This window comes from Acartia tonsa, chromosome 13 (genome assembly GCF_053477335.1).
Source record: "Acartia tonsa isolate MP-2025a chromosome 13, ASM5347733v1, whole genome shotgun sequence".
NCBI classification, from domain to species: domain Eukaryota; kingdom Metazoa; phylum Arthropoda; class Copepoda; order Calanoida; family Acartiidae; genus Acartia; species Acartia tonsa.
In genome coordinates, this window is record NC_137272.1 from 19,501,246 (window position 1) to 19,523,227 (window position 21,982).

The 21,982-nt window shown below is 32.3% G+C and overlaps 1 protein-coding gene across 1 annotated transcript; it reads right to left on the reverse strand.

The window, feature by feature from the left end:
- Positions 1–6,574: 6,574 nt before the first annotated feature.
- On the reverse strand, positions 6,575–9,959 carry LOC145334861 (uncharacterized). The gene is made up of 4 exons (XM_080180468.1): positions 9,404–9,959; positions 7,871–7,936; positions 7,152–7,253; positions 6,575–6,876 (listed from the first exon to the last, which is right to left on the reverse strand). The coding sequence occupies exons 1-4, from the start codon at positions 9,631–9,633 to the stop codon at positions 6,678–6,680; spliced, it is 597 nt and encodes a 198-aa protein (XP_080036594.1). The 5' UTR covers positions 9,634–9,959; the 3' UTR covers positions 6,575–6,677.
- Positions 9,960–21,982: the final 12,023 nt, after the last annotated feature.

Below are 21,982 nucleotides of genomic sequence, written 5' to 3' on the forward strand. Positions count from 1 at the left end.
GACCATGCCTTCCCACATTTTTTTTCAAACGTGTTTCTATACCTACAGAGCTCTCATAAACCTAATGAACCTAACCTAACCAATCTTAAAGAACCATTTGATTATTGGTTAGTGGTTCAGATGTTTTTATGAATTAAGGGCACCTACATTTTCATGGGCAGGGGGTTGTTTAGGGAGTTTAAAATTTTGGTATCCGAAGGGGGGGGGGGAAGGGAGGCGTTAATTGAGTTATTTGTTTCTTAACTAATGACAGTTCTGATACAAGTTTTGAGATTTACACGTACTGTATAGTAAGATTTCTTTTTATTCATTTCTAAATCAAATTTGAAACTTCAAAATTAAAATTTCTGAGAATTTTTTTTACTTATATAAAAATAATTAAATTTTATGACACAAGTATACATCCTACTCTAAGCTAAAAAGTTTTAAAAATTAAGCAGAATTTTTTTTGAAAATCAATACAACATACTATTGGACGGTTTTTGTCTAGAATTCCTAGCTAGAATGAATATATATATGGGTTGCACCTAACGGCCTCTAGGTGCACTTGAAGTAAGAGGAGGTGAAGTCGACTCTTCACTTTCTATTTAAACGGAAAAGGCAAAACAGAAATGAGGTGGTACACTTGCGAAAAATATTACAACTTCTCTGTAAGATTCATCACCGTAAAGGAGAACCATATTGGTTTAGCGTTTGCCACAGTAACACAGAAAGACATCCTGTTTCTTTTACATATAAACAAAGCAGCAGTTTTTTTTAATATCTTTAAAAAAATATAAAATATCCTCAGAGCTATGGGGCGAAGCCTACAGACCAAACTGAAGTTATTTGATAAATATGAAACTAATTGAGATACTTTGAAAACTAATATTTAATTTAAACTTCATAAACTTAAATGTTTTCTTTAACTTTTGATATTTTGAAAACAAATTTAGTTGAAATTTACTATAAAAAGGTTCTTTCACTCAAACCTGTTTCTTAACCACCCCTATTTAGAATAAAAAATGTATATCAAGAAGGTTTTAACGCTGAGGTGCCCTATACCAGCTTACTTGGCCTAACTTAACTGTATCACACAAATGTTATTTCCTTCAAACAATTTGTTTGTGGTCCACTTGCAGTATAAGTAAAACCACCGAAATCAAATAGAAACCAGCTTCTGCCAACAATGAAATTAAATTCGGAAAAAATCACGAAACATATTTTTCAGCTGTCGTTTGGGGGCAACACATCGTAAAATTGACTACCTCTCCATTTGCCCCCGAAATATTATTTTAGATTTATTTCGCTTGTTGGTTATACCTTATTCCTGAACTAGCTGCTACACCCCTAGAGGCCTCTGTTTTTTCATATTTGAATATGTCTATGTTGCGTTTGACGTTTATGTTTCGTTGAACTCTCTTTGTTAACTCGAGATACGTAATTTTTTTTGTGATTTCTCTTGGGAGGCTGGTGGTACCCTTCCCCCAAAATAGTTATAAACCTTCTCGGGACCTATGAGAATCTACGCTGTTAAGGAGAACCCGATTCGAGATTTTACGATTGAAACTTTAAGCCTTGTCGAACTTGGAATCAACTTTTCAAAAATCAAGTTTAAAGGACAGTTTTAACAAAAATTGGTGGCAAAAAGAAAATTACCATGCTCAAAATGGACTTTCAATTTTAATATTATACTTCATTGTTACAGGAATACGAAAGCAACTCTGTAACATGTCTAAATTGGAGGTCAGAGCAAGCTACCCATTACACTTTGCTGATAATTATTGTTGAAAATATTTCCTTTAAAAACTTTAGAAAAATAAAAATATCGCATGGAAGTTTCAAGTGTAATCACTGGCTCCTCAGAGGTTCAACGGAATACTAAAATTCCTTCGGAGAATTTATTTACATTTGGTCGGAGAATTCTCACCCTTCACCCCCCCCCCTCTCTCTCACTCTAACTTCCTTTATCATTCTTTCTTTCTCTGTCGCATTCCTTCTTACACTCTCTCTCTCTCTCTCTCTCTCTCTCTCTTTCTCTCTCTCTCTCTCTCTCTCTCTCTCTCTCTCTCTCTCTCTCTCTCTCTCTCTCTCTCTTTCTCTCTCTCTCTCTATCTATCTATCTATTTCTCCCTCTCTCTGCATGAGTTTAATATGTAAATATGTTCCTAATAGTTATTTTTTATTCAAGCATTTTTTGTCAAACCTATAAAAGTCATAATCTGAAACTTTAAATATGTTAATTTTCGTTTATCTGATTGTATTATTTGGTCAGTTTCGCTTTTATGTATTTGGTTGCTGTCATATCCTTGTTAAAGGCGAAGTTATCTATAATTAGGGTAGGTCCGTCAATAACACACAGCTCAGCTCTTTTCGTTGCATTTAGACATGGTATTATTGTCCTATCAACTTCAAACTTTTCATAATGATTCCTGTAACAGTTAGGTACGATTTAGAAAGCGTAGCATTTTTGTTGTAAAATCTTTATCCCATTCATATGATATTTTGAATATTGATTTCTCGAACAACAAGGTAAATACAAAATTAAAAGCAAAGCATCTCCATAATCAATTCCTAAAAATAAAGTATGTATCCTGCACTGTATTTAAATAATTTATACACATATCACATTTACATAAAATTTTGATTTGACTTGAAAAAAACTTCGTTTTTATGAATGTTGTCATCCTTGTTTTATTGTCTTTCGTGATACAAAACAAACCTAATGAAATAAAACTTTTTTTACTATTTCATGTTTAAGAATATATTTACTTACTTGAAAGTTTTATTTATTTATAGATTTTAAGTTTGTTTGTGGAACAAGGATAATTATAATCATGCTAAGCGAAGCTACAACAAGCAAATATCATTTCATGCAAGTTTGTATATTTTTTCTTATAATATAAAGTTGTGTATGTATTTATGTCTACTAAGATCATGTAATCGGGTAGACCAACCGTTTCATAGTTTTTTTTAAATACAAAAGGTTTTAGGCTATTTCAGTTAGGTATGACCACCTTATATTCTTCCCCCCACCAAAAAGAAATACAGTTTAGTATCAAAAACAATTTTAAAATTATTTTTTTGAAAAACAAGGATGAAAACATCCATAAAAGCGAAGCACTGAAACGGTAGCACTAACGGACATTAACACTTATATAGTGTCTGAACCTAATTATCAGATGAAAAATCAGAGTGGAAGAAAAAATTGTAAGTAAATTTGATGAAAAACTGCTTTATACAGGATAATGTTTATGGACATACTTACATTTTTAGGACCTGATTATAGAGTTGCTTCGCTTATAAAATTATACTTTGTTGTCCAAGGAATCAATATACCAAAAATTAGATCAATCGGATGATAAGATCACATAAAAATTTGTTGTTAAAAAAGTAAAAAAATCAACATGTTTAAAATGGACGTACGGACATTTTGGTAATGATTATAGAGCTGCTATGCTTTTTAAATCGTACCTAACTACTAAAGGAATCGCCATGCAAAATTTGAAATCGATAGGACAGTTCTAACATGCCTAAATTAACAGAAAAAGCTATCCGTTACGGACGGACGAACGTACGGACGGACGGACGGACCGACCCTAATTATAGAAAAGCTTCGCTTTTAAAAAGATTTAAGACACTGAGAAAAGAAGGAAAATAAGAGGATATTTTAATTTTCCTTCATCATAAGACAAATTAATATTTCTGCATTACATATTAACAAGGATGACAACATCCATGAAACAATATTGACAAAATTTAACAAATTCAGGGATCTAAAGGGATAAGACAATGGCCGATAAATTGATGTACATTATGGTGGGTCGATTTTGGACATTTTTTTATGAAACCAAAGCGGGGATCTGCAAATGATTTTTATGAGCATAATACACCTCTGGATGAATTAAAATTTATCCTAAGTATTAAAACTGCTGACGACCAGGCATTCAATTGTATAGCTTTTTGTAAATGGGTGTCAAAAATTTATTGAATCAGAACTATGGCTTCATGGTGATCCCAGGAAAGGCATTGAGGAGTTGAATCAGGAACTTTTGGTTGTTTCAAAAAATCTCGTTCCTAGCCTGAGAAAACCTTTAAAAACCACTACAAATTGGACAATTCTCAATAAACCTTTAAAAATGGTGGTTTTTTTAGTCATTTAGGAACGAGATATTTTGAGACAGACAAAAGTTCCTGATTCTACTACTCAAGGACTTTCCTGGGAGCACCATGAAGCCATAGTTCTGATTCAATAAAATTTTTACTCTCATTTACAAATAGCTCTACAATTGTATGTCTGGTCGTTGGTAAAAGGTTGGTAAATAAAGGGTAAGGAAGCGAAATATGACTTTGACTGACTTATAGTCGGAAATACATTATTAAACTGAGGAAATGCACAAAAATATTTAGCCCTCTAGCACTAATAGCAACTGAGATAATAAGTGGATAGGACTTGGATGTCGTCTTTGCATATTTTTTTTATCAATGAAATACATTTTTAAGTGGTCGCATTCTAAATCTTAATTTTTTAAAATTCTTTTTCGATCCGAAATTTTATTTAAGTTAGTTTTATCTGTTGCACATACCCTCTTTGTCTAATTCCGATATGAACCCGCCCTAATGTACATCCCCAATGATGATACACAAAATTACCCCTTTTGTAAGTTAAAATTAATGGTTGAAACGTGTGGTCAAATGAATCAATAAACCATAGGTTGTTAAGCCAACGAATAATAAAACGTTTTGATATACGGGGACTAGATAATAAACAGCCCATTGTCCCCTCTCTCTTTGCAAAATTACGGATCTATTCAAGGACACAAACTAAATTGGAAAAGCTTTGCTCTTTATTATTAAGTCTATGTACGTACTTGTTATGTTGAGAAATGCCTCTAATACTTGAAATTCTTAGTCTTCATATGCATAAGAAGGCTTCAACAAAGATGACAACATCCATAAAAGCGAAGCACTGAAACGGTAGGACATTAACACTTACATAGTGTCAGAACTGAATAATGAGAATATAAATGTTTAAGAGTCGAAGCAAATTGTAAGTAAAATTGTTGAAAAACTGCTTGATACAGAATAATGTTTATGGACATACTTACATTTTAAGGACTTGATTATAGAGTTGCATCGCTTATAATATTATACTTTGTTGTTCCAGGAATCAGTATATCAAAAATCAGATCAATCGGATTATTAGATCACAAAAAAATTTGGTAATGATTATAGAGTTGCTACGCTTTCTAAATCGTACCTAACTACTACAGGAATCACCATGCAAAGTTTGAAATCAATAGGACAATTCTAACATAATTATAGAAAAAAGCTTTGCTTTTAAAAACTCAGTGATCTTTAAGGATAAGACAATAGAAGATAGTTTAATATAATTCTCCAATGATATTAAAAGTATTCAAATCCATAAACCTAGATATAGGACGGGGGGTGTGGCCACAACGTTCAACATTTGCATTCTAACATCCTCCTATTATATAAAGTAATAAGCGTTTTTTATCTATCCCGAAGGATCTCGCTAACCGCTTATCCGATATTGTTCTCCTTTACAGTGAAGCTTCTTATAGGTCCTGTGAAGGTTTTAAACAGTTATGGGAGGGTGTCTTGACCCCCCTCCCCCCAAAAATATATTTTTTTATTCTTTTGAAACTCAAATTTAAAATGGGAAGTGGTCGAGTTTTCCCCCTCCTACCTTAAGTGCCCCTAAAGGTTTCTAGGGGCGTAACCGCTAGTATTATATAAAGTAGTAAGATTGTTTTGTCTGTAGCAAAAGAACTCGCTAACAGCTAAATAGATTTGGGCCTTCTTTACAGAGATACTACTTAAGTGACTAAAAAAGGTTAACTATTTTTGGGGAGGGTACCCCGCCTTCTACGGATAAATCAACCCTAGAATGCATATAACCCCCCCAACTCAAAAAATTAGTGTTTTACTTTATTTGAATGAAAAGGGGTGTAGGGTGCCTCCCCCCTCAACACCCAAGTACCACTAGAAGCATCTAGGAGCGTAGCTTCCCATATCAAATAAAAAAATCATAATTTAATTGTTTTTTATTTTAATAAGCAGTACAATATTAATGTTTATTTACAAAAAAAATAGATAAATCAATTGATACATATAACAGTTAGGGAGTTGAATCCATTTTTATAGAAGCAGAAATATAATCTATGATTATGGTTTGGACCCTCTAAAACTGTAATCTACCCTTCCACTTTCCCCTCTCTTGGTGAAGATATCTTCAACGCCGATACGATTTTTGAAATATAAGATTCCACTTTTGTCTCTCTTGTTAAAGATATCTTCACCAAGAGAGGCAAAAGTGGAATCTTAAATTTCAAAAATCATATCGGCGTTGAAGATATCTTCACCAAGAGAGGGGAAAGTGGAATCTTACATTTCAAAAATCGTATCGGCGTTGAAGATATCTTCACCAAGAGAGGGGAAAGTAGAATCTTACATTTCAAAAATCGTATCGGCGTTGAAGATATCTTCACTAAGAGAGGGGAAAGTGGAAAGGTAGATTACAGTTTTAGAGGGTCCAAACCATAATCATAGATTATATTTCTGCTTCTATAAAAATGGATTCAACTCCCTAACTGTATAAGGATAAAATTATATTTATTGATTAAAACAATGATAAAACTGGTTTGAAATGACTTAAATACGTATATTTACATATGTTACAGTTCTGTAATCTGGGGTATTGATGTACGTTTTGTATTTAAAAGTCTCATTAATTCCTCCTCAATTTCTGATATGTCGACATCGAACTCGTGTGGTTCAACACCACCCTCAATCAACCAGCGGTCGTCAAAGGTGATAAAGGTAGGGAGTAGCTCGTCTGGCTGTGGTTGGGCTTTTGCTACTGGATAGGGTTTCCTGGAAAAAATGTATGTAATATTAAGTACAATTAAATTTTAAAAGCTATTTTTTTAAAATCTAAGAGGGGTGGGTAATTTTAAGTTTTTCACTTCTATAGGTCAAGCTAGGTTAGGTTACACTGGGGACTGGATTGCCAGCCTGGTTAGCCGAAAAGGGGAAAAGAAAAATGTTACCCCTCCCTCCTCCTAAAAAAAAGTCTGGACGTCCTTACTGAATTAAAAAAAAACTGCTAATATTAATTATCATAATCAATTTATAGTAAGTGTTTTCACCTTTTATCATAACTTTTTTTAGCAAAATGCACTGTTTTGCGTTCCACTTTCGGTGCCGGCAGCTGCTGCTCATGTTTGATAACCGCAACAGGAGAATTCTTCCTGCAAAAATACAAACTATGATTTTTTGAAAAGGAAAAAAATGTTTAAATCGGCACAGGACAAACGCAGGAGTAACAAACGTCGGAGTGGACAAAAATATTAAGTTAATTAAGTATTTCTATAAATGCTAGGTTAAATATGAATGTACAAATAAGTCCCACGCAGAGGTTAGCCTTAAAAAAATATATACAATGGTTTTAAATAGGTTAGGTTAAGTGTTCACTCCGACGTTTGTCCCTCCTGCAGTTGTCCTAGTGACGTTTAATTGACAACAACATAGTCATGTTAGAGGTGGGTGTCTATTTCTTAATCCCTTTTATGCCCAGACTCCCAGGTAAATCTTTGTGAACGCCAATGGCTTAAATGGGGATGAGCAAAAATAAGATTAACAAGCAACCACCAATATGAAGGTTTTTTTTTTTTTTTTTTGGGGGGGGGGGGGTAATATCAATTTTTAAAGTGTTTCAGTGGCACCCCAAACTTTAAATTTTTGTTATGTGTAAAATCTAATTTATTTATTAAATTTAAATATTTTGTTTGAGGGGGGTGGCGTGGGGTGGTAATCCAATCATCCCAGCCCCCAATTGGGATGTCTTTGTTTTTATTAAAAACTATACCTTTGCTCAACTCTCTTTTGTTGTTCTGGCCATTCTGGCCACTGCAACCAGACCTGCTGACTTTCACTGAAAATAAAATTGTTTCAATATTTCATAGATCATCAGTTCCACTTAATATGTTAAAAAAAGAGATAATGAAAATAAAATAAAAACGCAGGTTTCGTCGTATTTGCACAATAGCTTTTCTTCTATTTCTACCCCCAAAATAACCTATCAAAAACTACTGTAAAAATACGACGAAATCCACTACTTTGTATTCTTTCCATCATCCAAAATAAGAATTAATAGATATTTGCTTTTAGAATTTTTCGAATAGGCTCAGTAAAAAGTTAAGAAACGGTGTTTAAGTTAATACAAACCAAGACCAAAGCGAGATCTTTTGAAAAAAACAAAAATACATTAAAGGATTTCAAATCACATACAATCAAATACAAACCACACAGACAGACAAACTAACATTGATAATTGTATAGTGACAGCACTTTTGTTGTCTAAAACTAATTGTCCTAAAAATGGCTATGAAAAAAATAAGGTTGATAAAAAAGCTAAAATATAATCATTAAATTGTATATATGGCTTTTAAAATATGGTTATAACAAGGATGACAACATCCATAAAAGCGAAGCACTGAAACGGTAGGACAAACGGACATTAACGCTTGTATAGTGTCTGAACTGAATAATCAGAATATAGAAGTATAAGATTCGAAGGAAAATTATAAGTAAATTTGTTGAAAAACTGCTTGATACAGGATAATGTTTATGGATATACTTACATTTTTAGGACTTGATTATAGAGTTGCTTCGCTTATAATATTGTTCTTTGTTGTTCCAGAAATCAATATACAAAAAATCAGATCAAACGGATAATTAGATCACATAAAAATTTGTTGTTAAAAAAGTAGAAAAATCAACATGTTTAAAATGGACGTACGGACATTCTGGTACTGATTACAGAGTTGCTACGCTTTCTAAATCGTACCTAACTACTACAGGAATCATCATGCAAAGTTTGAAATCGATAGGACAATTCTAACATGCCTAAATTAACGAATAAAAGCTATCTATCTCGGACGGACGGACGTACGGACGGACGGACCGACCCTAATTATAGAAAAGCTTCGGTTTTAAAATTTATACAATTTCCTAGTTATAACGGATTATTACAGAAATTTCCAGGCAAGCTTAAAATAAATAAAACATTTCAAACATGTCTTATCTAACGATAACTGCTAACCGTTAAGGACACAATTAAAAAAAAACAATTATGACAACATCAATAAAATGGAAGCTCTGATATGGTAGGACAAACGACCATTACAACTTGTAGTGTCAAAACTGAATAAGCAGAATAAGTAAATATGTTACAAAAATACTAATATAGTTACATTTTTTGAAATTTATAATTATAACATACAGAAATTTGTTGACATAAAAGAAAAAAACAGCATTTTTTAATTGGACTTACGGATGGACCGACCCTTATTATAAAAAAGCTTCACTTTTAAAAACTTTAATTATAAAAAATGTTTACCTGTACTCTAGCTCTACACCCGAGTCTGTTGAGCTAACACTTCCACTCTCACGTTTTTTCGACAAAGACTTATGAATTTTATTCAGTAGAGAACTCTTTTGGGGTTTAACTTGCTCACTTTGTTCCATATTTTTGTCAGCTTCTTTAGTTTTTAACTTGTAAGGTATACGAAACTTTATTTTGGTATTTATTAACGTGATGGAGAACTTCTTACATTTAATGTAATACATGTTATGATATTATGGTTTAGGATTCAAAACAATTTACAACTGGTTTTATTTTCAAAACTTTGGCGTATATGAAAACTTTATTTTAGGGGGTAAGGGGACAAAGTTTACTTAGCAACATAATTTGACCACCTTCCAGTCCCCTGTTAAATTTCAATAGGAGCACTTTGTGTTGACATCAAATTCAGATAATAATGTCGACGTTAAGGATTCCCCATCAGACAATAGTATTTTTCATATATTATTTATAGGGTATCGAATTGTAAAAAATACCTGATATCTTCATCGACATCTAGACAAAAATAAATGTTGGCAAGTGGTGGTATCATTATGATGTTATGTCACAGGAATCATCATGCAAAGTTTGAAATCGATATGATAATTCTTATTGGTCTATTTTAATAATTACATCATCCAAAAAAGTTAAAAAGAGCATGTTTTAAATGGAAGTACTGACTTTCTGGTTAAGATTATAGAGTTGCTACGCTTTCTTATTTGTACCTAACTGTTATAGGAATTTCCATAACATGCATAAATGAACAATGAGAGCTAACCGTGACGGACGGACGGGCCGACCATAATTATAGAAAAGCTTTGCTTTTTAAAATGCTAACACAAAACTTTGATAGGGTTCCTTGTTACCCAAACTTTTATATTATTATTATTATCAATTATTTTATTTGAAAGGGGACGGTACTCGCCACCTAACATCGCCTTGGAAAAATAACACTTTGAAAATAGAATAATATTTACAAGGGTAATGGGAATAGGTAAATGAAAGATATGTTAATATTTATTGAACCAAAATCAGGGAGGTTATGGAGGCTATATCTTTATTAAAAATAATCATAGGGAGGTTCAACACCCACCTGCCACAAAGGGACTTGTATATTCCTATACTCCTATATATTCCTACTAGTGGCTTCTTCGCTGAAAAAAATGCGAATGGATCGCAAATTTTTGCGAATAAATGGCGAATTTGCAAAATTCGTAAAATTAAGTACCTGTGCAGGAGATGCCCCCGCTTCACCACTATTTTAAATAAAAATTGGTGGGGGAATTTTTTGTTTTAGGAGGGGTTGGGGGTGTCAAACCCCCCAAGAAAATAGCCCAAAACCACCACAGGACCAGTATGTATATTCCCTGAAGAGTAGAATCCGATCGGTTCAGTGGTAACCGAGATCTTAAGGGACAGACGGGCATACATCATTCTACTTTGTATTGTAGATAGTATACAGAACCCCCCTATAACCTACCTGATAATTTTCGTAGAAATGTAATTTATTTTTTTTTTACAGAGAGTTGATTATTTCCAGGGTGTAAAAGTTTTATTCGTCATTTTTAATATCTCTCAGTCCAATCTTGTTTTGTGAAATATTTTACCTTTCATTTACCTATCTTTATATCCCGTTGTATAAATTTTAGTTGTAAAGATTGGCGCGCAAGTAAAAAACAAGGAATAGCTATTTATTGCATCGTATTATAGACAGCTTTCCGCGGATATTGAGATAAAATATTTTAAGGATAAGACAATGGACGACAAATTGATATACATACCTAATCAGCATAAACAAGAGAACCCCTTATGTTGTATAGATTAAAAGACATTGGATAAAAAATTTGGAGACAATTATTATGAAACGAACTAAACAAAATTTAAAAATAGTACATAGTAACCAAAGTTTTTGTGCCAACGAAAAAGATAACGTGTTAACAAACTTCAGTGAAAAGTAGAATCAAATGTCCCCTACAGGCTTCCTCCCTGAAGAAGAATTAAAAAATATAAGTAAACTATTATTGTTTAAGAGTTCTGATAAGTTATTCAATCTGTAGTAAAATTGCTGTACATGCAAAATATGGATCTAATAACTTTTTTTCGGGGCCATATTTCTTATAGCCCAATACCTGCGTGCCCAGAACCAATAAGCCAATTTTGGTGTACACGGTCTCGCCGTTAACGAGATAGTACTGCACAATGAACAAACAAACACACATTTTTGTATGTTGATTTGTCCTATGAATAGGTTTTAAATCAATAAAAACAATTCTTTTATTTGAATATATTTTTTCAATATTCTACTAGAAAGAAAAGAACAAATCTAAGAGAGAGACAGTTGTTGATTTTAGGAAAATTGTATTTTTTTTATATTTTTTGAAGTTCAATTCTTGACACTAATAAAATGAACATAATGGAAATAATTTTTAAAACCTTATTGTGATGTATAGTATTTGGGGGTTGCCACTTCTACCACTGTGTTTTTGACAAAAGTTGGTGTGATTTTTTTCAATTACCTTTTTGGGCCGTATTTTTAGCAATATTTTTTATCCAATGTCAAAATTACTCTTTTACCGCTGTCATTAACACAATTGGGTGACATTTTCACACCCATGAATTTCAATGAGGCTGTCAAATTTACAGTTTTCATGACAAAAATACGGTACTACGTCAAACACTAGATACGTCAAACAGTAGATGCGACAAACGCTAGACAGACAAACAGTAGATGCGTCAAACGCTAGACAGACAAACAATAGATGCGTCAAACACTAGACTACGACAAACAGTAGAATTTTCAATTTCGCGACAAACAGTAGAATTTTTAAAGTGCGACAAACACTAGAAGCGACATAAGCTAGAATTTAAACTTAAAAAAATATTTAAAGATTTTTTCGTTCATAAACACTAAATTTATATTACTATCAATGCAGGGATCTAAAGGGATAAGATAATGGCCGAAAATGTACATCCCCTATAGCATAAAATTAGTGGTTAAAACGTTTGAACACTCAACTTATTAACCAACCAATCAAATTTATTAAAGTGCCAAAAGTTGCTTAGCCAACGAATAAGAAAACTTCCTTATAAAACTTTTGACCCCCCCATCAACCTCATTTTTTATTTCAGTATATTTTAAAATATTATTTTTTTTTTTTGGGGGGGGAGTAATTTCTTCTAGGGGCGAAATATCTTAAGAGGGTGGTGGTACCCTCCCCCAAAATAGTTATATTCCTTCCCAGGACCTATGAGAAGCTACCCTGTTCAGGAGAATCCGATCGGTTCAGCATTTAGCGAGATCCTTCGATATAGACAAACAAACATCCTTTTACTTTTTCATAAGGATTAATTCTAGCGTTTGTCGTATCTATTGTTTGTCGCCTTTAAAAAAAATCTAGCGTTTGTCATATTCTAGCGTTTGTCGCATTCTAGCGTTTGTCGTATCTAGTGTATGTCGTGTCTAGGGTTTGTCTGTATACTGTTTGTCTGTCTAGCGTTCGTCGCATCTACTGTTTGACGTATCTAGGGTTTGACGTAGTACCAAAAATACACCTATTTTTATTATAATCAAGATTAAGTATTTTAACTAAACGCATATAAACAAGGTTGACAGCATCCATAAGTAGCGAAGGTCAGAAATTATGAATGTATATTATAAATGTATTTACAATATACCAGTGTCATCCTATATATTTGATGAAATAGGGAAATGATGAAAACTTCAAAATCACGCAACCTTTAAATCACGAAAAATTAAAAATCTAGGAATCGATCTAGCACCACAATTTATAAACAAATCTTATTGAAACTTGATGGAAATATGTAGAATATGAACATATTCAATCCCTGATAATTTCAGCCGCAAATCCTGAATAGGAATTGAGAAAACAATAGAAAACCTAAAAATCTAGGAATCGATCTAGCACCCCTATTAATATAAAAATCGTAATAAAACTTAAGGAAAATGTGTAAAATGTAAATGTAAGCAATCCCTGAAAATTTTTAGCCCATTATCTTAAAAAGGAGTTGAGAAAATCAGAAAAACATGAAAATGTAGGAATTGATCTAGCACCCCAAATTACAGACGGATGGACAAAACAATGTATAGATTAGATGGGCATATGTTATAAGAATCTTCACTAAAAAATTCAGCTGCCTATCTTTTATAGGAGCCGAGAAAATCATGTTTCCCCCACTTTGTCTCAGACGGACGGACAGACGGACGGACATTTCGAATTATAGAGTAGCTTCGCTACTAATAATATAACCCACAACTATTTTTATAATAGTGTATATAACACTACACCTTTGTTTTCCTGACTCTGGGCGTATGTATGTAATGGTACTTTTCTCTATTTGGTGTTCTTAGTAAGAATTAAATTTAACTAAATTGGGTTATGTAGTTTGTTTCATTATTTTCTACATATATTTCGCTTCTGACAACTGAACATATAACTATAAATCCGGTCAACTGAATTTGAGTTTCCGATTGTGAAAAAAATTTTGATTTTGATTTTTTTTGTTTGAAGCTTTTTTAGCTAGTAGTAAATATTGAGATAGGATGTGGGTGCTATTTACACAATCGAAAACTTAATAATTATTTTTTTTGTGGGTGTTTTATCTAGTTGCCACCTTATCAATCCTTAATTTTGACATATAATAAATCAATCAGTTATATTTTTAAACAAATGGTTACATACATATAACATTATTATCTTATATATCAAAGTAAAACTGTACAAAATTTTAGTTCAAATATTGTTCCAGTTTTGTTGATGAAATACAATAAAAGAATTTGTAGAGGATTTAAGATAAACTGACAATTCCCTTCTGGATACAAAACAAATTACTTTTCATTATTTTTTCAAAAAAATATGAAAACAATGATGACAGCATCTATTATTTGCGAAGAATTGAAGCAGATAAAGTAATTTAGTGGATTTTTATTTGTCAGCTTTCTAAGGCTAACAGCTGTTAAGTAAATTACATAATCCTTTAAAAAACAAATTTCCTTATTAGGACGTCCGTGGGGCAAAGGAGTGTAGGTGATGGTTTAAGCCCTTAACGTTTTTTACAAACCAAGTGAATTTTCGACAACCAAATGAATTAACAAACAAGGATGACAACATCCATAAGTAGCGAAGCTCAAAAATTATAAATATATATCAGGAAAAATTACTATAAAGTGTCATACAATAAACATTAATGTTGATAAAATAGGGAAATCAGAAAACATTTAAAATCACGCAACCTTAAAAATCATGAAAATTTAAAAATCTAGGAATCGATCTAGCACCGCAATTTATAGACAAATCTTAATGAAACTTGATAAAAAATATTTAGAATATGAGTATATTCAATCCCTGATAATTTCAGCCGCAAATCCTGTATAGGAATCGAGAAAACAATAGAAAACCTAAAAATCTAAGAATCGATCTAGCACCCCTATCAATAAAAATCGTAATAAAACTTAAGGAAAATATGTAGAATGTAAATTTAAGCAATCCTTAAAAATTTCAGCCCATTATCTTAAAAAGGAGTTGAGAAAATCAGGAAAACATAAAAATGTAGAAATCGATCTAGCACCCCAAATAACAGACGGATGGACAAAACAATGTATAGATTAGATGGGCATATGTTATGATAATCTTCACTAAAAATTTCAGCTGTCTATCTTTTATAGGAGCCGAGAAAATCAAGTTTTCCCCACTTTGTCTCAGACGAACAGAGGGACGGACAGACGGACGGACATTTTGAATTATAGAGTAGCTTCGCTACTTAAAATGCCAATGTAAGTTTGAGGGTAAAAAATTAGTAGTGGGGAATTTTAGCCCTTGTTCAAGATTTGTATTCTCCTCCCATTACCATCAGACCAACGGACCAAGTCAGTTATGGACCAGATTTTCATTGACATGAGCACCTAATCTTTTAAATATTTCAAAACGTTGCTGTCTGATTTTAATTTTACATTAAGTTTTTTTAAAATTTTATAAACGAGGAAATTACATTGGTTTTACTTTATTTAGTTTGACTGATTGACGTACGGAAGGATTAGCTTTGCCTATAACAGAAAAAAATAGAGATTAATATATAGATAGACAAGTTTCTAATTATAAGCATGTAGATATTTATAGATATAGATAGATAAATAGCAGGTATAAGGTATAGCCAACAAGCGAGATAAATCTAAAATAAAATTTGGGGGTAAACGGAGAGGTCGTCAATTTTAATAAGTATTGCCCCCCAAAGACAGCTGAAAAACACGTATAAGTTTTGTTATTTTTTCCTGAATTAATTTCTTTGTTGGTGGGTAGATAGTCTAATTTTGTCATCTGATCTAATTCACTAACCAAGAGCTCTAAATCCCAAATTCTTTTTCCAGTCTTAAAAAAGAAACAAGATCACAAATAATCATTACAAGGGACGTGCACAGGATTTTACACTTTCCTTGCAATCTTTAACACCCCATAAATTAAACTCAAGAGGGTTGTAGGGGTTAGTTAGCTTGGGGGGGGGGGGTGTAATACCAACGTCAAAGGGGGTGTTATATAAATTTCGGGGGTATTGTTGGTGTGAGTTCAATTATGATAAGGGAGGAAGGTTAAATTGGGCTGAAATTACAAAATACCCAAATTTTTATAAACAAATTCTCTTATCTGTTGGCTTAAAAATGTTGGGCACTTTGTAGAGATTGTAGAACAAGCTTCGCGCTTTAAAAATGTTTTCCAACTCGACAATTTACTAAAGATCAATTGTATTATATGATACAAGAGGCTTCACCTTTTAAAAAAATACCCCCCTAGTTCTAATTTAGTTTCAAAAGTTTGACTACTTCTCAATCAAGATTTTATTGAACTATTCAAAGATTTTTAGACAATAAATAAAAGATAAATGCTTATTAAACATGGGGTAAGGTCCTATGTCCCCTCCATTCCCAGCAAGATATTACGCCATAGAGTCGCCTTCGAGCTTGTGTAATATATGTACCGAGTCCTAAGCTACCTCGAAACCCATTCGCCATGAATTAACACCTAATTTTATGGCGATAAATGTTGGAAAATTGGCCTTTAAAGCAAAAGGTAGCATACGAGTTTGCCATCAATATCGTACGGAGTATGAAGCAAAGTCGCACAATAGTAGCATAAATTAAAAGAGAGAGAGAGAGAGAGAGAGAGAGAGAGAGAGAGAGAGAGAGAGAGAGAGAGAGAGAGAGAGAGTGAAAGAGAGAAATAGAGAGTGAGAGAGAGAGAGCAGATAAAAATAGAAATAGTGAGAAATAAGAGCTGAGAGGCTTTTATACTGTAGAAAAAACCGAATAGAGAGCAGCATTATGCTACTCTGCTACGATATAGATGGCGAACTCGCCTGCTACCTTTTGCTTGAATGGCCGAATTTCCAACGTTTATCGCCAAAAAATTAGGTGGTAATTCATAAGCTACCGTTTGAGATATCGAACAACGTAGCATGCTACCTTTTAAAAAAGTTTCGCTGGGTTGATATTAAACATGTATTTTATATAACATGTTACAAGGCGATAAAAATAGATAAAGATATCCTTAAAATTTGTATGATACCCTATAGAAAAAATAGGGGATTAACTGATTATCCCTCTGCTATCCCCAAATGTGTATAGGAGACTTTGGGTTATAGCCAGTTGTCCTATTACTAAAGATCTGATAATGATTTGTTTACCGAGAGGAAGTTGATTGCTCGCTGCAACTGATTTTGATCAAATATTTTAGTCTAGATTGGTCCTACACAACATCACCAGGAAGAGGACAATGGACAAAAATTAATCTTTTCCTCTATTCATATGTTTAAATTTATCAGCTTATAATCATTGGAAAAAGATAGGGATGTTAAGTTTATTTAAAGAGCCATTGTCCCCTACCTCTATGAAAAAAACAACATAGATTGAAGATAAAAATAAAATAAAATTGTCAGGAATAAAAGGCAATTTTTTCACGCATCATATTGTTCAATAAGTTGCTTGCAAGGTAGTGGTCTTGAAGGCTAGGTATCGAGTTTGTACTAAATTGTATCCTTTAATTGGTGCCTTTATTCAGAGAGGGAGGAAGCAATGGGCTGTTTATTACACTAGTCCCAAAAAGTTTAAAATTCCGTTTTCTTATTCGGTGGCTTAACAACGTTGGATTTTGATTGGTTGATTTAATTAAGTTAAGTTAAGGCCTTGCAAAGAGTTGGTTGTCTGTAGAAAGTAATAGTAAGTTTTAGTTTTTGAATATAACTGCTACTCTACAAGTAGTGTCATCGACCGTACCACCGTCCAAAGACAGAGTTTAGTGATTTTCTTTTCTTTTCGCACAAAGTTGCTAATCTGCCGAATTCATAGAAACAGAAATCTTTGAGCAGGGATTTATGTCAATAAGACGATTCCAACATGCCTTTTTGTTTACTTTTTTTTAGGTGTTATATCCCTGTATTTTTTATAAAATTGGTGAGAAAAGGAAAAGCAAACAACTTTAATGTTATAGTCGCTACAAAATTACTCAATTTTTGATGCTTTTCCTCAAAGCGTCTATCGTGCACTGACCCCCTCGCACCCTATTTTTTCCAAAACATAACCCCTTTGGATTGCCTAACCCTTCAGAGCTAACAAGAACCTAATATATTCTGACCTAAACTGATCTATATTGACCAACAAATAAAAGAAATTTTACAACCCTCTTATTTTTAAATATATTTCAAAATAGTGTGGGGGATGGGGTTTATGTACTTAACTAGGCACTTTGACGGAAACTAACCAATTTTTGATCATGTTAGAAAGAGATTTTATTTACTAAGTATATTTGCGATTACTTTTATTTAATGAAATCTTCCAATTTTTAACATGTACAAAACGGCCTGCTTAATTGCTTCAAGATCCATGTCAGATCTATATAGGAAATAAATGTCTATAAACGGGCTCAAGTTTTCCAAGGAATATATGATTAAAACTCATAGTGCTCCAATAATCCATAATAAACTCTCATTGCCCAGAACGATAAGACCCATTATTTTACTTTATTAAAAATAAATTCATTTTTTTCATTTCATGTTGCTATTTACCTTATATTGATGTATTTAATTTCTAATCATAAAAAAGAAAATTTAAATTTATAATATGATAAATTTAAGAAAACTATGTTTTAAAAGAATTCGATTGTGGCGACATTTTGTGTGTTCAAATATTAAACTAAAATTGTAATCATCATCATTAACCCTTTGGTGATGGTAATGTAAAGAAAAAAATATAATTTAAAAAAATCTTTTAAAAATCATTTAAATTATTAAATATTTACTTTCTTTTAGATAGTAATGCCGGGTGAGGAAAATAGATTTATTGAGAAATAGATATGCATATAGAAAACTAGCCAATAGGGAGATAATTATATCGAGCCAACTCTAGTATAGCACAAGCACAACTTTTCTGTATTAAGAGCATATCTGGCTGTAAAGGATATCTCTAATCATAGGCGTCCAAGGGGGGGGGTAATGGGCCATTTGGCACCCCCAAACGATTTTGGGGGTGCCGTAGGCACCCCCAAAATTTTGTGAACAATACCCCCCCCAAAAAAAAATTACCCCTACCTTGGGGGTGCCGTAGGCACCCCCAACGATTTTGGGGGGGGGGGTATTTACCCCCCCAAACGATTTTGGGGGGGGTAATTACCCCCCCAAAATAAATGTTCTTTAAAAATTTTTTTTTGGGGGGGGGGTATTTACCCCCCCCAAATTGAATGTTCTTGAAAATTGAATTTTACTGAAAATTTTTTTTTGGGGGGGCCCTAGTTGTTTAATCTGAAATCATAGGTTTATAATTGCATAATACATGGAAAATCGCTATTAGAATTTGCCCATAGTAATCAGGTTAAGAGTATTTAAAACGCAAAATCTTAAAAGTGGCTAACATTAAAAAAAAAATGTTTAATAGAAAAGTCTTTAGTTTTCTTGCTCGAATAAAATGTGTAAGATAAAAAGTGAAAAATACTTTTGGTTTTTGATATAAAAATAGTGAACTTTGGATGTTATAATTACCTTATTTTTGTCTGAACTTCTTACTAGAGAAAATAGGAAAATGTCTTATCAAGTCTCCTAATTTTTACGTAGGGTCAAGAAATGTCACCATAGATTCATTAATCAAATTTGTTTAAGTGTTTCCTCAAAACTGTACTAGAATTTTTATTGAAATGAAATGCTTTATATTTTATCTAAAAAAGAAATTCTAAATGCAATTTAACTCTAGAGTTTTCCCAAAATTAAAAAAAAATATTTTTAAATATATTTGACTATTTTCTGAGTCTTTTTTTAAAGACATTGTACAAACAACCATACTGTCTCAAAATCGAAAATGGGATGGGAGGCATAAACTAAAAACAAGGATAACATGTTCCCTAAAAGTAAAGCTTAACAAAACAGGCGGATAATCGAATCTTGACAAACATTATTTATAAAAATTTCTCATAAAAATTAAATACAAAATATGTTTTATGCACCAATGTTTTTTTGAATGAGTTAAAGAGAAAATTATTATTACAGGGTGCCTGCCTAACAGCCATAGGAATAAACATTGCAAATTCCTGTTATTAAATCATCTATGTACATAATCTAAACATTTATATTCCTAATGTCTAAAGCATCTAAGTTTAATATGTACAAATTGAATTATTAGTAAAGTTTATAAATTGTTAGGTACATTTTTAAAATTTGTACCTACATTTAAAAAATATGTAATGTTTCAGGAATCGCATGTTTAAATCAAGAGGACAATTCCAACATATTAAGATTAAAGATCGAAGAAAGCTATACATTATGGACAGCCCTACCCTAATTAAAGAAATGCTTCACTTTATGGATTGAAATGTGTTTACATATTTTATTTATAGTCTTGAAAACTATCTTCTAATATGTTTAAAGTTTCATACAGAAAGGGGAAAGAAAGAACATTATAACTCCCCAAACCCCTCTTTTTACCCCTCCTCATTTATTACTATTGAAAGGTATTTCTTTAATACAATTAATAATTACTAATTCAAATTATGGACCTGTGGATTCGCCAAAGCATCTAGGGGAGGCCTAATACTAATAAGTCCTAAACCCAATTCCACGCAAAAAGTTAAATTTGATAATAAAAAAGGTCAAAAACCACTAAATTATGCTTCTCTAATATGGAAAGCTCATTCGCCTCAGCTGTTAACAGAAAAAAAGCTAAGTCTAACATATATGATGATCAATTTTTATAAAAAATGTAGCACAGCCACTCTATAGCTATGGTCGGTTTGATTGTTTGTCAGTCTGTATAATAGAGTGAGAAAAATAGATTTTCTCATCAAAGATAGAACCCTTCATTCATATAATATTAAGTTCAGACTTGTTTTTGCTATTCAAATATTTGTTGCCTTGTAAAAACGCTTTACACTGAGTCTGTTAGTTGACCGTTGGCGTTCAGTTAGTTATAGATATTCAAGGCAATAAGACATGTGCACATTGACAAAATGAACTAGAAACAAACAAAGAAATTAACAACAAACAGCATTAAAGTTAATCATCAAATTTATCCAGGGGTATGAAACTCAAAATAGGTTTCTTCTTAATAATAAAATACTAATTAAGATGAAAGTTATTTTTGTTTTATACTTCTAAATTGCTACTTTTTTTTGGCGTGTATGTGATATACAAATGAGGAGGATAGTTATGAATAGTTAATAAATCCAATTAAAATAATGATCATTTCCTTATTATTCAACTAAATTGAAGTTTTATAATAAGTATCTGTATCGTATCTTCATAATTGGTAAACTAATTATCAAACATGAAAGAAACAAAACTATTTGCAGATGGATTGCCAAGCTTCTGTATAAAACCTTAATAAAATTTTTGTTTGTTTTCTTCTTTTATCTATGAATACATATTGTTTTTTTGTGTCTATGTAATTTTTAGTATTAAAAAATATAATATTGAAGATTTTATTTATGAATACAGTATTTTCAAAATTAAGTTTACATCTCTTTATCCTTACTTTCGAAGGGGGGGATTTAAAAAGGGGGTAATGCCTACGAAGGGGGGGTTAATTTAAAAAGGGGGTTGCCTAGTCCTATGAAGGGGGGGGGGGCGGGAATAGGAGGGGGATAAGGAAGGGGGAAGGAGGCTTCTTAAAAGGAAGGGGGAAGGAGGCTTCTAAAAGGAAGGGGTTAGGAGGGGTCTTTCTTATAAGGAGGGTTCGAAAATGGAGGGGGGACTTTGGATAGTATTTCAAAAAAGGAGGTAGAAATTGGGTGGGGACTCCAGAATGGGAGGTAAAGTAGAAAAAGATTGGGAGAGGGTTAAACAGGGCTGCATATATTTGTTTCATTTTTGTACAAAAATAATTTAAAAGATTATATTGACAAAAAACTTCTTCAAGTGCAATGATTTTAAAAACATTTTTATGTTTAGTATATTTACCCTGAAATATAGGGGTCAACTTGTTTTAGGGGATATGCCATTACTATTGTCAAAATTTGGCATAAAGAAAGTAAACAGAAATTTGAGAACACTATGTTTATAATGAAATGCAATGATATTCCCTTTAATAGA

Coding starts and splice junctions, on each gene's coding strand:
- LOC145334861 (XM_080180468.1), bottom strand. CDS start 9,633: ATGTATTACATTAAATGTAAGAAGTTCTCCATCACGTTAATAAATACC. Junction 7,937..9,403: donor GGTGTAGAGCTAGAGTACAG/GTAAACATTTTT, acceptor TTTTATTTTCAG/TGAAAGTCAGCAGGTCTGGT. Junction 7,254..7,870: donor CAAAAGAGAGTTGAGCAAAG/GTATAGTTTTTA, acceptor GTATTTTTGCAG/GAAGAATTCTCCTGTTGCGG.